The following is a 20,621-nucleotide window of genomic DNA, read 5'->3' on the forward strand; positions in this document are numbered from 1 at the left end:
TTCAAAATGAATATTAATTTATAGCTGATTACTTTTTCAAATCTTTTCTTTTTTTTATTTTCCTAGAAAATTCAAACACCCCATTGTCTGTTTTAATGAAATGTTTTGATGCTTATAGAAAATCTGAAACTCAAGGGGGTTCAAAGGTAAATATGAACTTTTAAAGCTGATAAATTTCTGCTTGTTATTGGTTTTTTAATGTTACTATTACTTTTTTTTTTATTTGCAGCTAATACCATACCATGAAAATGAACTCACTTATTTGATTAAATCTTACTTTGATGGTAAAGGTAAAATGAAGATGATAATTTGTATGAATGAAGGCTATGATTACAAAAAAATAATGGTAAAATATTTCTTTTATATTATTAATTTACATTTTCATGCCTAATATTAATATACATAGTATCATTGTTTGTTGAAACTGTTAGAACTTATGAAAGAGCATATTAAGTAATCACTAATAAAGGGGTGCCCCCCCCCCAAATACCATAGACTCTCCCCAAGAACAAAAGCAACTCCCCCAAAAAATACCCCTAAAAACAACCCTTTTAAAAATTTCAATGCATCAGGCTCCTCCCCCCCCCCAGGTAAGCACCCCTGACTAATAAAAATGGAACAGAGAAAAAGAATAAAATTTATTTAAATCAGTAGTTATTCTCGTACTTGCCCTTTGATGCAGTTTCCAAATATTTCGTCAATGTTTACTTATGTTTTTTATTTATTTTTATTTAAATGTTTAAAATTCTTCTTCACCAATAATGTTTTTCATGTAAAAAACCATAAAATTTGATATGGCTGCTGTATCATCCACAAATTACCTTCTGAAAATGCTTGTAAACAACATTTTCAGTAGATTCAGGAGTTGTTTGAGTCTTTTGCTGAAAACAAGCATGAAATGTTAATTCATTGTCTCAAAAAAAAAAAAAATATCTTTCACGAGACTCAAGAAAGAAAGAAGCAAATATGTTTGTGCGGGAAAGTAAATGGTAATCAACGTTTTGACTCACAAAATCAGCAGATTACTGCATACACATGTTTCAAGATTTCAGGGAACCCTGGGTTCGTACAGGTCATGGAAATCCTGGAAAGTCATGGAAAAAAAATAAGTGAATTTCAGACCTGGAAAAGTGGAAAATTGAAATTTCCATTGAAAGTCATGGAAATTTATTTCAAGTCATGGAAAAATGTCCTGGACAGAGATAAAATAACATTAACTAATAGAGCATTACAAATATTGAGTGATAGCACAAAAGGGTTATTAAAAGTGGAAAATTGAACGATCCCAAAATCAAATCTGAATTTTGAAAAATCATTGTATCCACTTCTGTTGCAGCCGCTTGTCTTTTTTGGGTTGTGATTTTACTGCTTGGATATCTCTTATTTCGAATTTACTGTTATTTTCAACTTATGTTTTATAATACGTAGCAGCGAACTTGCACATTCTTGGTTTTGTCACGCCCACTCAAAAAAGCAATTCAATTGCATCCGAGTTCGATTCCAGTACTCGTAAGAACTTTGTTATTAAATTTATCAGAGTTTATTTTAATTTGTTGAAGGTTTTATAAAGTAAAGATCTTTAGTCAGGCGATAGAATACAGAAAAAGGGGAATTCCAATACTCTAAAGTAGTACTACAGTAGTGCCCAACATACGGCCCACAAAACTAATCCATGCGACCCACTGCTACGTTCAATGTCAAGAATCGAACATGTTCTGGAATTTCTGAATCTATTAATTTACATGCATTTAAAAATGTGAAAATAAGTAAACAAAACAAGTACTTATGAATCAGAAGATTCATTCACTACTGAATGGTTTTTCAAAAAATATCTGGTTTAGAAACATAAATAACTAAACTATGTGGCTTTATTTTAAAGAACCAAAATACTGTCAAGTTATGTGGATGATTAAATGTGCTGTTGACACTGAAAGGCAACTTTTGAAGCAAATTTATTGAAACTTAATGATGACTATTCAACCTTTGTCCCATTCATTATCATTCTGCTTGTTTATAAAACAAAAATAATAAATAGACATTTAAGCATCATAATTTTAGTTTCACTGCATTATTACTTTACTTAAATTTAAACAATGAAGACAAATAAGAATAGTTTAGTTTTTTAACCCTTAAAGCGGCCGTGACGTAAAATTCCTTCACCCAGCGATGTATCGAAGAGCGGCCGTGTCGGAAAATTTCGCCATGAAAATTCTGCTTAAAGAACGGTTGCGGCGAAAAATTCTGCCACCTGAAAGCTAGTCTAAAAACGTCCGCAACGTAAAATTCTGCCTGTGCTTTCTCCTGTTCCAAATTTCGTGAGGGACAGCCCAGCGGCTGTCCCTCAACAAGGGGGTGTTTCTCTTTCTATTCACTGAAGGGGTGTTGAGAGCTGACACTGCGGGGTGCTGACTCTCTTTTTCAGTCAGTGATATTTGAAATCGACGGACAATAGTTTTGTGTTCACAATGTTCGATTTAACTGTTTTTATTACCACAATTATTTTCTATTCGTTGTTACTTTATACATAGTGTCGAAGTTTGCAAAAGGGGACTGATATGGTTCGGGAGGGGGAGGGACTGATTTTCATTTTCCCCTTCTTAGTTTAGCTTATGCACCAGATTACGGCAAACTATGAATATGTTTCTCGAAAAACTATGTAAGTTAATTAAAGAACTAAAAAATGTTTTTTTTTTTCACTGGAATTTTTATACAAAAAGTACACCATCTTTAAGCATCGAATTTCTTCGTTACATTTCGTTTCATTCAAACTGAAACAAAGCTGATTGCTGTCAAAATATGTAAACCGTTTCGCATGTACAATGACGATCGTTACTGTTGAAATTTCCAAATGCGCTTAATCTTTTATTTAACGATTCTGGTAAATAAACAGAAACGTATTTAAAAATATTTTATAATTTAAAATAGTAAAAATATTTTCTGTAAAATATTCCTGCTGCAGAATTGCTGCCGATGTTTTTATCATCTTACAGTTCTTTTAATATAACGGATTAATTTCCCCATGTTGTTTAGAAAAGAATAAAATACTTTGAAATTTGATTTGTGTTCTGGACCAATGGCCTTCGAGGCCAGAACCTTGGTCTGCCACTACATTTTCTGAAACAATTTTGCCGAGTTGTCAGTTTAGCTGGGGGGGGGGGGGGGGGGACTGATGTTCAGGCCCAGTTCTAATTTTCATCATACTCAGACCGCTTGGGTGTTAACTATGAATAAAAGCGACAGTTGGGGCAACGGCTAGTAAAAACTGGACGCATAAAAAAATGCTATAACAAGGCGCTCATAACGGTAACTTTGGTTCACAAAGTTATTTTTACTCATATTACCGATCACGGATTATTATTTAGTTTGTATGTATCCAAACTTTTCACAGACTTTCAGTTAAATATTAAAGTCAAATATTATGTTAAATTTAACCTCGTCTCATTACAAAAATATGGATATATATGTGACTAAATCCAAGAACAGAAATATAGTTGAATCTCCATAGTTCAAGATGAATGCGTCTGGGTCTACCTCGAAGTATCTAAAACACGAATTATTAAAGTCAGAATTTCATTAAATAAGATAAAAAGCTACAAAATTTTTTTTAAATATCCATGTGAACTATTATAATTTTTTTTGCATGAGAAATGCATTAAAATATTCTAACATTTAATATTACTGATAGTAGATTATATTGTGTAAAGAAAAATCCAGGGCTCCATGAAAAAAGTAAACATTAATAAGGGTTCCACCTCTACTCATCAAAAAAAAAAAAAATCAAGCAACGCTGTCTTAGAATGAAGATGTGACTTAATTAGTGCCCACAGAAATGGTTGCCACTTGTTACTATTTTTTATTCAAAATTACAGTTATAAAAAAATTAGGAGGTTCGAGTTCTCATGTAAATGTTTCAATTCATGTAAATGTTACACAGGGGCCCAGATATGCTTTTTCCAGTATTCGCTTTCAATTTTTGTCTTCTTCTCTTTTTTTTTTTTCCTATATAATCGAAAAAGGAGCTTCAATGAATGATTATTTATCAAAGCTAAATGCTTATTTATTATATATGAATTATTTTGCGATGCAGGTCATCTATGTGCAAGATTTATTCAAGATTCATTGGCATGAATTTATTAACAATATATAAATTTCAATATTTTTATCGCGAGGAGGGGAGTCATTTTTCATTTTTGTTCTGGGGGACAAAACCACTTGAGTCAGCCTAGTATGGAAACCTTTAATTGCACGTTCTTAATTGTTTTTCATATTCAACATTTAACAATTAAAAAAAAAAATAGAGCAAGGATTCTCAAAGTGGGTTGCTGTGGTACCCTATGGTGCCGCAGCGAGAGGTTTTAGTGGTGTGAAAATGGTGGTATCAAAATGGTGGCTTGATATTGAAATGTTAAACGCTTGGTTGATAGTTCAGTCTCAGCTTCGCGCCATTTCCTACCCCAAGGACACCTTGCGAGGTATACCTGACCCTGACACTTGCACCCCCATTGTAAACGAGCTAGAGTACTCCATTGTTTCGTTTGCGAAAACGAGACGAGAAAGGGGAAGTCCTCGGTATTTTGCATCCACATGAATGCAGATCCCTTGAGTATCAGAAGGGGGAAATCTTATTTTCAAGTTCTTTTCATAAAGAACAGTGATTGCACTTCCTGGAAACATTCTCAGCTGACTGATAAGAACATGTGCATTCAATGAATTCAAGCAGCAAACTAAGATATGCTTTGGAGCGTTAGCAAAACTCATCCTTACATTACTGGAATTATAATATTTGTAGAACTTTGTTTTTCATAAAGAAAGAGTCATTGTTTTCACTTGAAAACCAATTTTTAAATAAGTACTTGAACATCACATTCTTAGACTTATATTTTTGAACCTTACGTTACTATAGGAATTGCGATGCTGAACAAATAGGTGTAACAAATGAAAAACAGAACGGAATAAAGTTAAGCTAATGACTTGGTAGAATATAATTAATGTTATTGGAGTGTATCAATTTTAAATGATATTCTTCAGTAAAACAGAAAGAGCGAAGAGTGGTGCGAAAAAATCAAAACAATTATTTTTGAGTGAATGTAGCACAGAAAAGTTGCAATTTGTGAATGCAACGACTTGAAAAATAAATTATTTTGAAATTGCATGCTTTTGACAGCCGAACGAGCCTTAAAAATTCAAAAACGCGGAGAATTTTGCCGGTTGTTTGGAATTTTTTTTCAAAATTTTGCATCTGTTTTCTTTTTTCTTTTTTTTTTCTTTAAGTGCTATAAACCCCTGAAACGTTGCAATTGGTGAACACTTAATTTTTGTAAAAAGATAATGAAATTGAATATTATTATCCAATCCACAACTAAACAGAAAATTCCAAAATGGAAGAATTTCACCATTTCTTCATAATTAAAAAAAAAAAACCTTCATTTTTATTTTTAAAATACTATAAGACCAGAGAGTTCCAGTTATTGATGAAGAATTGAAGTGGAAAAGAAAATTGAAATCTGATATCAAAGCCGGTAACGTTCCTGAAAATTTGAAAAATATGCAAAATTTCATCGTTTCTTTGGGATTTCTAACGAACACTTAATGGAATTACCAAAAACCACAATAATTTGCGCATTTACTTTTTTCAAAACTTAAAAACAAAAAGAAAAACTATCATTTGATGAAGACAGAATCTTCTTTCTCTTCAATCTTGAAGAAAAGTAGTCTTTCATCTTAAAGTATGCTTTTAACAAAAGACAATAATGTTACTTGTTTTCTATTTTAGGATTTCAATCAATTAGTTTTTTCAATACAGTTTTAAAATGTTATGAAACAGTGAGAAACAAACGTATGTAAGATCCGAAATTTTAAAATTTGGCAATAATCAGTAGAAATGGTAGGAGAACCTCTTTTCTGTTTTGGGGCAAGAGATGGAACTCAAAGTTCTGGCTAGTGCTGCTAAACAGCATAGTTTAGAAAAAAATCAATTGAAAGTCTATCTAGAATCTAAAATTTAAACGTGTTTTACTCGAAACTTTAAAAGTCAACTTACATCCCTTCTTACAGCTTCTTGCTGCCTCATATTTTGCAACTACAAATCTAAATAAATTTACGCTGTACGATGAATATTCACGTTATATAGTCATGTAAATTATGAAATACAAGAAATGAAAGCATTTTTGACTTCGTTGTTACGTGGTTTAACAGTGCACGCAGTGAGATGACTGCTATAAATAGGTTTACAGACAAGAAAAACGAATCGAGGGGATAGGGGCTTAGATCATTGAGATGGTCTAAAAGGGGGGGGGGGCGGTGGACACCATTGCGGACCCCATTGCGTTCGCCACGATACTGCCACTGATGAACATTTACGTAAATATATGACTATATGTTTAATTTCTTTTTTATTAAATTAAAAATTCTTTACTATTGAAAGTTAGTCCTAAAGTAGAAGATGGAGAACTTGTAAACACACAACAACCGCCGCTCATGCAAGCTGTTCCGGCATCTTTTTTAAAACATGAATGTTAGGTTATTATTAATTTTCGAGAAAAAAATATAATAATTTATTATTTTTTGTACTGTCGATTCAGAAAGTATAGTTAAGTATTTATTTCTTGTTACTACATAATTAGTCAAGAATTTTGTGCTATAGAACAGCTACAGGGAGGCCAGATTACCCCATAAAAGTCAGAAAACTTGAGCTTCTCCTCAGAATTTTTAGGGAGCCGGAAAATGACTAAAAAACTGTGATTTACAATTACAGTTTCTGCTTTTAAAAGCATTTTTAAAGAGATTGCTAACGTTGCCGCATGCTAAATAAAAATGTTTGGAAGAAATGAATAATAATAAAAGGTGAGGACACATTTAATAAAATGTAGTCACAAGTTATGTTGTCTGGCATAGGATTTGGTTCAACTCTGTTATAATGCTCATTTATGTCATTTAATTTTTTTTGTGAAGTGTTAAATTTGATTTAACGTTTTACTACGTTATTCGTCGAGCATTGCAGTACAACATGTGTAATGTATGAAATTTCAATTCGCTGGGAAGGTGGAATAAACTTTATTGAATTCTACTGGATCACTTTTGTAAATATTACTAGTAGCACAAATAAGTTTTGCATCAATGTGCATAGAATTTTCGAAAAATTTCCAAAAACTAAAAGTGAGGGCCTTGAAATGAGACCGAGTTTTCCCTAATTTTAAAGGCTAATCTAGTCCTGACTACAGGAAATAAAAAGGCACGAAACATTTTAATTAAACACGAAACATTAACTAAAGAATCCAATTTAAAATCATTTAAAAACATTAATAACCTGTGTGAAACTTAATAGCAATGTATAGTAAAAATAATCTTAACACAATAAAATATTTCTTGGGCTGTGCAGTCTTATAGGTTCTTTTTCTTTTGTATCCAGCGATTGGAACAAACTACGAAACTTTCAAATTTGACAGTGAGCATTGTTATGTAATTCATAAAAAAATATTTTGTATTTGACACATTACAGTACAATTTAAACTGACAAAGTACAGGTCAGAGCTGTGGAGTCGGAAGGAAAATGTTCAACTCCGACTCCTGGATTTTGAAGCGTCCAACTTCGACTCCGGCTTTTTTTTTAATTTATTTATTTTCAATTCCCTCCCTCCCCTCAAGGGAAAGGATTATATATTTTATCGGATCTTTTGGATTTGCCGCTCCAACACTTATTTGAATTTACCGAACACCCTCAAGTTTCCTCTCAATCTACGGGCGGCGGCTTGCTCAAGGAATACATTCCTTTTACTAGTTATTATTTTTATTTGAAAGGAATTACTTTAGGCAACAAATCCGTTTGATGACAGTTGCTATTAGTTAAAGAGAGTACAAAAACAAGCAAACTAGGGGACGGCGTAAATAGCTATTACAGAAAGTTTGATAAACAATCAAGTCTGCTGGTTGCCAAAGACAGTTATTTTGTTATTAGTAGGCCTATATACTTGTAATCGAACTAATAGGTGGTAAGTTATTTAAAAAATACAAGAAAAGTCGGTAAATATTATTGAATAAAAGAAGCCCGGAGTCAGAGTAGGCCTGTTTCGAATGACTCCAACTCTGAATCTTTTACCCCAAAATAAGCCCGACTCCACAGCCCTGGTATAGGTCACAAACTCTTCAATGTAATTCCTTGAAATATGACGATTGTCCTCTCTTTTTTTTTAAAATCTTGTTCGTATGTGCCCCAGGCTTGACGATATTCGTTCACAATCGGAGCACATTTGAACAATTGAAACCTTTTCTTTTCTTTTTTTTTCAAACACCATAAAGTGAATAAATTTTCTTTCAAAATCTCATAAAGATCATGACTCAAAGAAAATACTTCTATCATTAGAACACTTTTGCCCTGAGAAATTCATAAGGTTCTTTGAAAAAAAAAGAAAAAAAGAAACGAGGAAAAAATTCCCCATAGGTACCTCTTTCACCTATACTCATATGACATTGATTTTCAGTAAGACTGAACTAAACAATTGCTAAGCAAACAATTGAATAGGAATAAACATTTGTTGCGTAGTACTGAACAAAATTAAATTTTGCTTGCGCCCAAACATAAACTATGACTTTTTGAAAAGGAATTTTAATATGTAATTTCTGCAGCAAAAGTTGAAGGCCGTATTGCGAAATAATATTCCTGAAGTGCGAAGAAAAATTTAGTTCCTACTGCTACAAAATGAAGCAGGCAGCTCGAAATTGAGAACATTCCTTGTTCAGCAAACCACAACAAAACGGAAAAATCCAGATAACGTGTATTTGAATAGTTAAAAGGATTCAAATCTCCAAGGAACAGGGCGAGACCAGTGCAGTGAGCTGTCAATTTGGGTTCCACCTTGATGAGAAAGAAGGGGGGGTTGACAACAAGGTAGCTGGCATTTTCGGAGCACGTGCGTGTGGATGCGATGTGTCCAAATAGAGCAAATTCTTTACAGAGGGTCAGACATTTTTGACTAGTTTAGTGGGAGAGGGGCGTTCCACTTTATGGGTTAAGTGTAAACTTATATTTTTTCCATTACGATTAAGTGCTTCAATGAGATTGTGGCATTCCTGTAGACGTTTTGCTAAAGCTCATTTCCAAAAATTAGCAAGTTTGAGATTAAGTAATGTTATTCTCTTCGTAAACAAGGTCATGAAATTTTTTATTGAAGTCATGAAAAAGTCTTGGAAAAGTCATGGAATTTTTTCATCCAAATAGAGTATGAACTCTGGGAACCTCTTTTTCAATGCAAATAGTGAGCTTTTGAATTAAAAGACATACGGTAAAATTTTTGTTCTTGTTACACTTTCACTGAATAATGTTTGTTAGTATATTGTCTGAACACATTACTTTTATTAATTGATTTGTTGAGCTCATTTCACCTACTTTAAGCTCTTTTATGTTGTTGTATATTTTAGTACTTATTGCAATTTGCTACAACGAAGAAAAAAACTAAAAAGTCTTGGTCATCTTCAACCCTATGGAGTAGGAGTAGTTCAAGCTGGGCATCTAAAGATGAAGCTCTATTTCAGAAAGCTATAAGCAAACTTCCAGATAACAAAAGTATGTACCATGTTCATGATTTGGGGGGGGGGGGGGGGGGGGGGACCTTGAAAGGGGAGTCTTTTTTTTCTTCTTTTTTAAATGAACCAGTGATATAGTCTAGTGCTTCTCAACCACTGGTCCTAGTTGCAAAGAAAAAAAATGACCAGTATTCAGAAATTTTCATTCTAAAATATTTTACTTGTTCAAATAATAATGTTTCATGTAGTATTTTTTGAATTAACTTTGTGATTACTTTTCAAAAGTTTCTGCAATTCTCCCCAAAAGAAATCCATGGAATTCCACTTTCATGGTTATTCAGTTTTTAGGTTTTACAAAAATTGATTTTTTTTTTTTTTTTTTTGTTTCTGTTTTGATTTATTTTGCATACATTTTGGATTTTATTTTATTTTGCTTACATTGAACAGTTTATGCATTAAATGTTAAATTACTGATTTAAAGCATTATTTTAGATTTGAGACATGAACAATCTTCCACAAATGGATTGAATTGGGCTTGTCCTCCATCTGTAGTAAGTAATTTTTATCAGTTAAAAATGGATTACTTTTGTTACAATTTTTGGACTTTTATAACTGGACATTGGAAGACATTTAAAAAAATTTGTCTAAGACTTTTTTTTTTTTTTTTTAATGTGTTATTTCCCACAAAAGTATAAATCAAGTCAGTTGATTGCTACTGTACACTGTAAAAAATTGAATAAAAGGAAATATTAAAAGTTATTTAGAAGAATTTAATTCTATTTTACTGTGCTGAGCTGTCGAAAAGATTCGAATTTGGTAACTTCATCTATATAAAACCTATATAAAAAAAACTTTTCATCTTATGTATTAACTTTGTGTAAAATCTTATTTAATTTATTTATGTTTTAGTTAAAATCTTACTCCATGTAACTAATAAAAGCTAGCTAAAATATAAGAGTATAAAACTTTTTTGCTGCTAAATTTACAGGGTTCGTACGGGTCATGGAAATCCTGGAAAGTCATGGGAAAAAAAATAACAGAATTTCCGACCTGGAAAAGTCATGGAAAATCGAAGTTTTTATTGAAAGTCATGGAAATTTATTTCAAGTCATGGAAAAATGTCCTGGGCAAAGAGAAGGGAGCAGTAGTTAAAGGAGCATTAGAAATTTTGAGTGATTTAACAGTATATACATAAAAGCTATTAAAAATGGAAAATTGAACGATCCAAAAATCAAATCTGAATTTTGAAATCTCATTGCATCCACTTCTGTTGCAGCCGCTTGCCATTTTTTGCAATGTGATTTTACTGCCTGGACATCACTTATTTTTAATTTTTTGTTATTTTCCACACTTCTTATGTTTCATATTCTGTAGTAGCATAATTTCACGTTCTTAGTTTTGCCACGCCCACTCAAAAAAAAAAAAAATTAATAAATAAAGCAATTCAATTGCATGCGAGTTCGATTCCATCACTTGTAAGGACTTTATTATTAAATTTATCAGAGTTTATCTTAATTTGTTGGATGTTTTAGAAAATAAAGATCTAAAGTCAGGCAATAGAATACAGAAAAAGAGGAATTCTAATGCTCTAAAACAGTAGTACCCAACATACGGCACGCAAAACTAATCCATTCTACCCACTGCTACGTTCAATGTCGGGAATTAAACGTGTTCTGGAATTTCTGAACCTATTAATTTATATGCATTTGAAATTATGCAAATTTGTAAGCAAAACAAATATACTTTTGAATCAGAAGATTGATTCATTGCTGAATGGTTTTTTCTAAAAAGATCTGGTTTACAAACATGAAGAACTAAACTATGTGGCTTTACTTTAAAGACCAAAATACTGTCAAGTTACGTGGATGATTAAAAGCACTGTTGACACTAAAAGGTAACTTTTTAAGCAAATTTATTGAAACTTAGTGGTAATTCATTCAACCTTTGTCAATTTCTATATCATTCTGCCTGTTAAAAAAAAAAAAAAATCAGACATTTAAGCATCATCATATTCGCTTCACCACATTTTTACTTTACTTAAATTTAATATGATGAAGACAAATAAGAATAGTTTAGTTTTTTTAAGTGTGCACTTATATTTTTTCCATTATGAGTAAGTGCTTCAATGAGGCTGTGGCATTCATATAGAGGTTTTGCTAATGCTCATTTCCAAATATTACCAAGTTTGAGATTAAATAATGCTATTCTCTTCGTGTAACGAGGTCATGAAAATTTTCATTGAAGTCATGAAAAAGTCTTGGAAAAGTCATGGAATTTTTTCATCCAAATAGAGTATGAACCCTGAATTTACCTTCTTTGTTCTTGAATTAACAATTCATCATAAAAATTGATTTTTTTTTTTTTTTTTTTTTTTGAATTTTTGAAAATATATTTTTTTAGAGGAAACATTACATTCATGAAAAAATATCTTGTTCATATTTAAATTAAATTTCTATTTTAATCACCCTGGAATCAGTTTTGAATAGTTAGTTCCTCTATCATGTCCATGCACTGGCTGCTATATGTACATATGGAAATAGAGTCCAGTTAATGTTTTGCATTACTTTATGAATGTTGGGATGAAGTACTTCACCTCCCAATAGCTTTTTATTACTTTATGTCCCATAATTAAGTTTTATAATTATAAAAAATTTATGTTTTGGATTTCAATTGGAGTCACTGATATAAAAGTGAATTTTCATTCAAATAAATGAAGTTAAACAACACCTTGACTATTTGCAGGTGATTGTAGTAAAAAGGGAGTCCAAAGTTGTATTGTGATTAGGGTCCACTTTTAACCTTGATGGCCCAAACTAGATTCCTGGTGTGACATGGAAATGAACTCACTACCTCTTTCATACTATTTGTAAATACTAAGGCTTTGTGCTAAAAGAGATGTAAAGACAAGAATGTTACTGTCACAAAAAGTTCCTAATATTTTAAATGGTATCATCGTAAACGGGCCTAAGGCAGGCAAAATAAGATGATGGAAACATCCTCACATAAATAATAGCCGATGATCGAGTAACCCGCGTGCTTCAACAATGAAACTCGAGCCACGGATTGATAATTTTATAATATGTTTTAGTAATGTATAACATGCAGGGAAATGTTTTATTGTGACAAGGCTGAACTCAATCCGGTTAACTGTTTTACTGGTAAGACTGTCATTTCAGGGGAATGAAGAAACGAAAAAAATGGTCAAGAATGAACGCTACCTACTGGAGTTTAGGGTTAATCCACTGCAGTTAGGGTTACAATTTCAATTATCAAACTATCACCAAGCAGGCAATGGCTTTGTTCAAATGTAGAAGCAATTTTTACCCGTCATACCTTGGTGGACGACTTTCTAGTTTTAAATACTTAAACAATTTTTTTTTTTCGGTGTATGGGATTCATTGGATTTCTACTTACCTCCCATATTACGCCTATCATCTCCTTATGGAGAAAGATGATTTTTCACTCAAATAGAGCAAAATTCGTAACTTAAAAATTTTATTTTAGATTAAATCTTCAAGCGATGATGTCGTATACTTAAATTTGATTGGTTTTCTTAATGAGAAAATGTGTCACACTAAACCACTTCTTCAAAATTTGGAAAACCAAAGTAAGTTTCCATTTCTTTACTGATATTGCATAAGTTCCACCCAACTTTTACCATCCGATACTATTACTATCCATTTCACTTGTAATCAGAAGTGTATTGAAACCATTTGAGGCCTAACTGCTTTTCTTCATTGGTTTTTTGTTCAGTAGATATTGTCGAGTTTTAGTGTTATCAATAATTTTTTTGTAAACAAATGCAAATTGATGGCGATATTAATTAAAGATGCATTTTTGCCTTCATAGACCGTTGTATTTGCCATTGCATGAGTGTCCTTAACAAGAAAATGCAATGTTCCCACCCCCAAACTTGCACATTTTTTCGTGGGTTTATTTCACTATTAATAACGAATTCCATCAACAGATGGCGCTGTGTTTATTACATTAATGAATAATTAAAGATCATATAAAATTTCGTTTTTAGCACTTAAATTTCAAAAGAAATTCCGAGTGAAGGTTCTCCAACATTTCTCCTTGTCATCAAAGGTAATTTACTATTCTGCTTTTGGGGCTTAAATTTCCAAACAATTCGCTGAGAATACTCCCAATCCTCTCTCCCTCCACATCATAAAAACTCGTCCAAGATTTCCTTTTTAGATTTTCAATTCCGAAAAAATTTTGGCGGAGAAGCTTCGAATCCAAACCTTTTCCCTAATGTTTACAAAGAGGGCTTATAATTGTGTTTTAAGGGCCTATAATTCAAAATTTTTCGAGGAAAGATTGCTCAAAACTCTTCTATTTCCAAAACTTTAACAAAGATGGTTTGCAACTTAGCATTAAGAAGATATTTAATTTCTACTTTTGAAAAGTTAGAGAGCCTCCCTGATCATCCTCCTCTCTCACCCCCCACCCCTCCCTCTCATTAAAAATCGTCAAAAACTTAATGTTTAGGACCTTGATTTCGAGAAATTTCAAAGGCAGAGTCTATGAGCTGTAACCTTTCATAAAAGTCCCTGAACCTCTCCTCCTCCTAACATTACCAGTGTTGGTTTAAACAGCAATTTTAGAACTATAGTTTCGAACATTTTTCCTAGGGAGGAGGACCTTCGCGAATGTTACACTTATGACTGTTGCTTTATATGGTTTTTCTCTTTCCCCGCTCAACGCAATTCTCTAAATTTAATTGTGCGATAACTGTAAGGAAAGTCTCCCCCCCCTCTCCAAACAAAAATGTAGACCCTCTCTCTCTTGTTATATATACGTTTGAAGAAAAATTAATGACTTCAAGAATTTTCAAAGTGTTGAGGTTGAGATGTTTGTCTAACATTAGAGCGGTTAGCTTTTTTTTTTATTTAACCAGCTTTTTTTTATATTTCTTACAAAGAAAAGCTACCAAATACGATTCCGTTTCTCCACTGTACACTGACTCATGGTATGACGCCTAAGATAACTATGAAGCAGATGTTGTGGTATAGAAAGCGCACTTGAAATTACTGAAATATGAATGAGGGCAGTCAACAGTATTTTTTTTTTTTTTTTTTTTTTGTGATTGGAGGGGGGTTTGCAAGTCACTATTTTGCCCCGGGGCTCGGGTTGAGCTCTTGGCGGCCCTGTTGTTAAGGCAAACCTAACCTAGGAGCATTGTGAAAGCTACACAGGTCGTAATCACAACTATTACACTGCCAGGTTAAGTGTGCCACAACTATAGTTATTATTCATATTATTTCACTTCCTGAATTACTATTATTGTTATCATTGTTATTATTGAGCTGGATGTTGCTCTATTTTAATTTTTTACTGTATTATGGAAAATACAAAAGACTAGTTTTGTAAAAGAAATATTATATATTTTGTTCATGCAGATCTTATAAAGGTAAAAAACTTATTATTCATTTTTGATAGTTAAAGTACTGAAGTAAGGCAATGAATGCTTATTATGCTTGGACATAGCTATTCTTTTCTGGTTTTGATTCTTGTTCTAAAATATGTTATAGGAGCTAACTTGAAAAATAACTTGGTTGCTATAGTTCAGGAAAATGAAGAATTAAAAGAGGTAAGTATTTGAACATGCTTCCAGCATTTTTCAAAGATATTTTCCTACTTTTCCTTTATTTCCTTAGAAGGAAATAACATAGCTATGACAGTAGCTTTGATTAATTCTACTGCAGATGTTTAATCTTCTCATTGGCTCTGTCAGAGATTTTGTGTTAAGATTTTTCATGCCCTACTATATATATGTAATTATTTTTCAGGCAACAAAAGCATTGCAAATGAATTTGGAATCAAAAACAGAGCTAGTCATAGAATTGGAAAAGAAAGTATCTGTCATAGATAATGTAAAAGAGGAGTTGGAGAAGAAGATTTCAGCTTTGAGAAATCAAGTTGACAGTATAAAACTTGAAGTAATTTGCTCTTACCTGATAAAATTCACATTATTTGTGATATATAATTATCATTTCTCTATTTCATGAAAGAAATAAGAAGTTTGTTCAAACCAAAGTGAACCTACTTTCTTATCTATGGATATTGATTAAGCATCATTAGTTGTCTCATGCAGTTGGCTTCATATTATTTTGTATATTTAATTTGAGTGTTTAAAACTATTTTTTCAAACTACAACAATTTTATTACACAACTTACCTTAATAATTCAATATGATTAAAAATTAAAGAACTTTTACATACAGTACAACATAAGTATAGAATATATTTACCATTAAAATATTTATTCTGAAACTAATATTAAATTGATGCCCTTAAGTTACTCAGTTTTTTAAGCACAATAGTATAGGAAATTCGAAACGTCAAAACTTTTAATAGGTCATGCAAAATGTCTGACTGGATTAATCTGACTGGGGGAAATTTCGGAGTAAAAATAACAAAATGAAATTATTTTTCCTTGCTGAAACTGAAGTTGACCCTCTGCATGTAAGAGCAGGTGGTTGGCATGTTCCATTACAGGTCAAATAAATGTGAAAGCATCATTTAGTGGTGAGTGAAAGTTAAAAACTTTTATACTATGGTAATAGCAATCACCTCTAGTGACATTTTAATGAATGGGAAGGAATAGAATTTCATTTTCTCGTGCATAAATTTCCAAATGTAGTTAAAATCTTGAAATGAAATAAACTTAACTGATTGTTGTCTTTGCTTTTAAAGCTTTTCGGTTTTTAAATAATAAAGATTGCATTTTGGAACAAGAGCCATGGTAGTGATATTTACAACAAATTTAATGATAATTAACATACATGGTTTACTAGCTTAATCAGCTTTTTTTTTTATTCAAGGACATGAAATTGCCTTTTCTCTAAAAATAACTTACATATTTCACATATAGCGGCTTGAAAAAAATAGTGACACAATTCAAAAAAGCAACTTTTTTAGGAGGCCATTTTTTAAATAATTATTGCTATTCCCCTTTAAAATGGTAAATACAATCTTTCTTGTTTATTTCATGCAGCTTTCGTTCTAGCCTTTTAGGATTGCTCGAAATTTTAATCAAATTTTGGTCAAATTAGGTTTTAATCAAAGTTGCCATCAACTGGCAACTTTGCTATCTACAACTTGTGTCTTTATTCCACATAAAAGATCAATTTTTTCAAAGCATTATCAATAAAAATCTCATTTTCGGTATTTTTTTTTTTTTTTGAGTTGTGTCACAATTTTTTTCAAGCAACAATATGTTGAAAATTATTAGTTGAAGCAGTTAAAATTTCTATTACCCATATACAGTTTAGTTGTGCATCTTCTTTTTGACTAAAATTGGATATTTCAAAGGAGTTCTTTACTTGTTTTGTGGCAAATCAATGTTAACTAGCCGTAAGGGTGGCTAGATTAGCTGCCTTTGGCACCTGGTTTGAGTGAAGTGTACAGAATTATAATTATTTGTTAAAAAAATTTTGGGTTTTGAATGCATAAAAATTCTAAATTGTTGCAAAGGTTAGATCATTTTTATTCTACAAGATTCATTATTCATGTAATGGGAATTGTTTTTCAACACTGTTTTTTTCATTTGATTTTTTCCCATTCAATTTTTCTCATTTGACCTAATTTTAATTTTTGTTTTATTCCACTCTCATAGAACATTTATTTACTTTCCTGAATAAAAAAACAGCATACTGTGAGAAGTTTTTAAATGTTTTGGCAAAGTGAAATATTTCTCCCTTAACTTAAGCAGAAATGAATGTAAACAACAAAGAAATATCTATTATTTTTCTATCAAAATTTTTGATGGATATATGTTTTTAAGATTTATGCATGCTTTGATGATTATTTTAGATACATTAATTTAATGAGTGAAAAATGAAACCAAATATAATTTGGGCGGGTTACAAATAAGTATAAGCTATAAACAGGCTTTTGAATGTTTATCTATAAAAAAAAATATACATACATCATTTCTCCTCTAGGTTAAGAAAAAAGATGTATTAATTTCAGAGCAAGATGAAAAGCTAAGAAAAATTGAATCAAATGTTAAGGAAAAATTAGAACTTGAGAGGAATTGCTTAAAATCAACTATGGTATTTTGTTTTAATTGTGTTGTATTCTTTACATTAAAGTATTTTTCTTCGTATTCTCGGTTGCTCAGTGATTTTTAATTGTTGCTGCAAAGTACCCTCCTCTTTAAAAACTCTTAAAATGTAAAAGAGTGGCTTTTTAAAAATCAAATCATAATTTAAAACTAAAAGCCTATTTACTGACCCAGTAGTCCTCCTTTGAGCCCTTTTCAATAAGTTAATGTCTTTCTTAAGACAAGGAGAAAAAAAAGAAAAACTGATCAGCATATTCCAACAGTTTGATAATAGGATATGAAAGTTAGGCCTCGTTAGCACGTAGCTTTTTTGTTTTAGTTTCCAGAATATTCTACTTGGGCATAATTTAAAAATATTTCGTATTGCTTGAGCAAAGCAACCAATAAGTGTTACAAGAGTTATGTATTTGTTACAAATTATCCCAAAACGTTACAGCTTTGCGGACCAAATTATGAAAGAGTAAGCAAAAAAGTATTAAAAAATAATTTAAATTAAAAAGGTATGAGGGATTGATAGTGTTTTAAAATTATGCATATCTACAAATAGGTCCTGATCTAAATAAAATACCCGACAATCGACTAACCATTGAAATTCTAATCATCAGCCCATAGTCTTATAAAAAGGTAATCATCAAAAATGACAATCAGAATGGCAAAACAGTCATCAAAACGAAAATTTTGGATGCAAAATGCGACTAACAACCACTTATTTCATACGGAATGAAGTCTTACAAACTGTATGAAGGCAAAAGTAAATGTTGTCTGCTGTGCAAAAATATCTTATAAATGTGCTCTTTTTAAGAGAAATTATTGAAAAGTTTGAAATATATCAGTTCAAATTAGGATGAAGCTTGCTTTTGAAGTATGAAACTAAGATTTTCTTACCTCAAATTTAGTTCTTTTTCATGAAAGAAAAAATAATATCAAGCTATAGCGCGATCTAACAATTAGAGGCAGCTCAATGATTGAAAAGTTGGTAATGCACATGATTAATATAGCGAATATGATATGTAAATTTATCGTAATGTTAACTTTTTAAAAATATGGTTATTAAATTGAGGTATTTTTGGAAGAATCAGTCATACAATGCAGTTTATCAAATTGTTGAAAGAGCATTTTTCCTTTTTTCTTTTTCAATTTTGATTTTGAAAGTTACAAAAATGTAAACTTTGAAGCAAAAACTAAAACCTTGGAGTTAGTTTTTAAGGCAAGACTTAATTTGTGGATGTTTCCTAATATGAAATTTCAAAAAAATGATTTTGTTTTATTAACATCCATTTTGGAAATAAATTTGTTGGTGAAGAAATAAAAAATTATCAGCTCAGTAGGAAGTTATAAAAATAATATAATAATAAAATTTACATAATTTAAAAATTATCGTTAAAAAAAATCCCCAAAAAAAAAAGAAAAAAAAAATTCAGGAATCAAAATAAAAGGATAGACTGGAATTCAGTTACCGAATAAAGGAACATTAACAATAATGTTACATATATTTTCACTTTAGGAAAAGAGGCTGTTTAAAAAACAGATTGAATTGGAAAGAAAAATGTGCATAAAGAATAAACAGTTTAAAATGTTCAAAGAAATTGTAAATGAAAAGAATCAAGAAGATAATGAACTTTGTGATACACAACTTACACTGTTTAGTAAACCTTCCTTTGCTACTTCTATGAGTGTATCAGAAGCGAAATCAAAGTGTTCAAATCTATCAAGTGTTTCCCATTTTTCTACTTTGATCCCAAGATTTTGTAAATCAAAAATTAATCTTGGTAAATATAAAAAATATTTTTACTCTTATTTATAAATTAGTTTTAGTTTTATTTTCTTTAAATGTCTTTTGTTGCAAGTGTAGAATTTGCCAAAGTTTTCTTTCAAATTTTTTTTTATGAGTTAGGGTAACAGCACCATTAACATACAAGGGTCCAGTAGCAGATAGTCGTAAGTTTGGAATTAAATAATAAGAATTTTAGAAGGGTAAAACTGATGTTGCTACAACACATGAACACGGTGCAACCATCCTATGTTATCAGAGTGAATTTTATGATCCATTTGATGTTTACAAGGCAGTGGTGGAAGGTTATGAACAGCTTCCACAAGGTTTTCCGGTGTTTCATGTACATTTGTATTTAGTTTAGTTTTCAATCTAAAAGTAAAGAACTTTTGCACATTTTGAAGAGAAAAAGGGAATTATGTCCATCACTCATCCTTTCCTCATCCTATCTGTTACTGGATATCATCAGAATTGTTGGGGTCTGTTGCTGGGGGTCGGACCTTTTTTCAAAATGGAGCAAATAAAAATTGAATTAACGCATTCAGAAGATCCAGAAGAAGCCAAATGTTAGATGAGATGTAGTTGCATGCAAGAAAAATAGTTTTATACAAATACAAAAGTGACGACCAGCAACAGGCTCTGGGCCCAGCTAGACTGGTCCTAGTCGATTTACAATCACCAGTGAAGATCAATGGCCCTCTTAAAACTATCTACTTCCTTGCTCATTACCACCTCTTCCGTTAAGCTGTTCCAAGGTTCCACTACCCTGCTAAAATAATAATTTTTCCTAATATCCATGTTAGCCTGAGATTTAAATAGCTTAAAACAATGACCCCTTGTCCTGTTTTCAGTGCTAAACTTTAGCTCTGTAACATCTTTCATTTTAATAAATTTAAACAACTGAATCAGGTCCCCTCGGTCTCTTCTTTGCTCAAGACTGTACATTTTCAGCATTATAAAAGTCTAAATACATTAAAAGGCTCAGAAAATTGAGTTAACCTGAGAGCGATGTTTTAAGCATGTCTGTTACTGGTGCCGTTACTCCATGTCAGTACTGATTAATGTATAAAAAAATAAAATAGACTCTTGATTATTTATTAGTGCAATTAGTCAAATTCAGATTGTCCAGAAAACGTTTACTTTTTTTAAAAAAATTGCAATAAGAAATTAAAATTTTAATACACTTGTGATGCTTTATTTTCCATGCATTTTCTTTCATTTTGAAGAATGTAACTGTTGGGTGCAATCTACAACACTG

At 31.4% G+C, this 20,621-nt stretch overlaps 1 protein-coding gene across 1 annotated transcript in view; it reads left to right on the forward strand.

The window, feature by feature from the left end:
• Positions 1-20,621, forward strand: part of LOC129226756 (kinesin-like protein KIF23) — a 58,175-nt gene that overhangs the window by 10,005 nt on the left and 27,549 nt on the right. The window contains exons 5-11 of the mRNA XM_054861387.1: positions 67-146; positions 230-346; positions 9,415-9,559; positions 10,012-10,070; positions 13,024-13,126; positions 15,057-15,115; positions 15,315-15,464. Coding sequence (XP_054717362.1) covers positions 67-146; positions 230-346; positions 9,415-9,559; positions 10,012-10,070; positions 13,024-13,126; positions 15,057-15,115; positions 15,315-15,464 — 713 coding nt within the window. The remainder of the gene's footprint in view (positions 1-66; positions 147-229; positions 347-9,414; positions 9,560-10,011; positions 10,071-13,023; positions 13,127-15,056; positions 15,116-15,314; positions 15,465-20,621) is intronic.

The sequence above is a fragment of the Uloborus diversus genome, chromosome 7, assembly GCF_026930045.1.
Source record: "Uloborus diversus isolate 005 chromosome 7, Udiv.v.3.1, whole genome shotgun sequence".
Taxonomy (NCBI): domain Eukaryota; kingdom Metazoa; phylum Arthropoda; class Arachnida; order Araneae; family Uloboridae; genus Uloborus; species Uloborus diversus.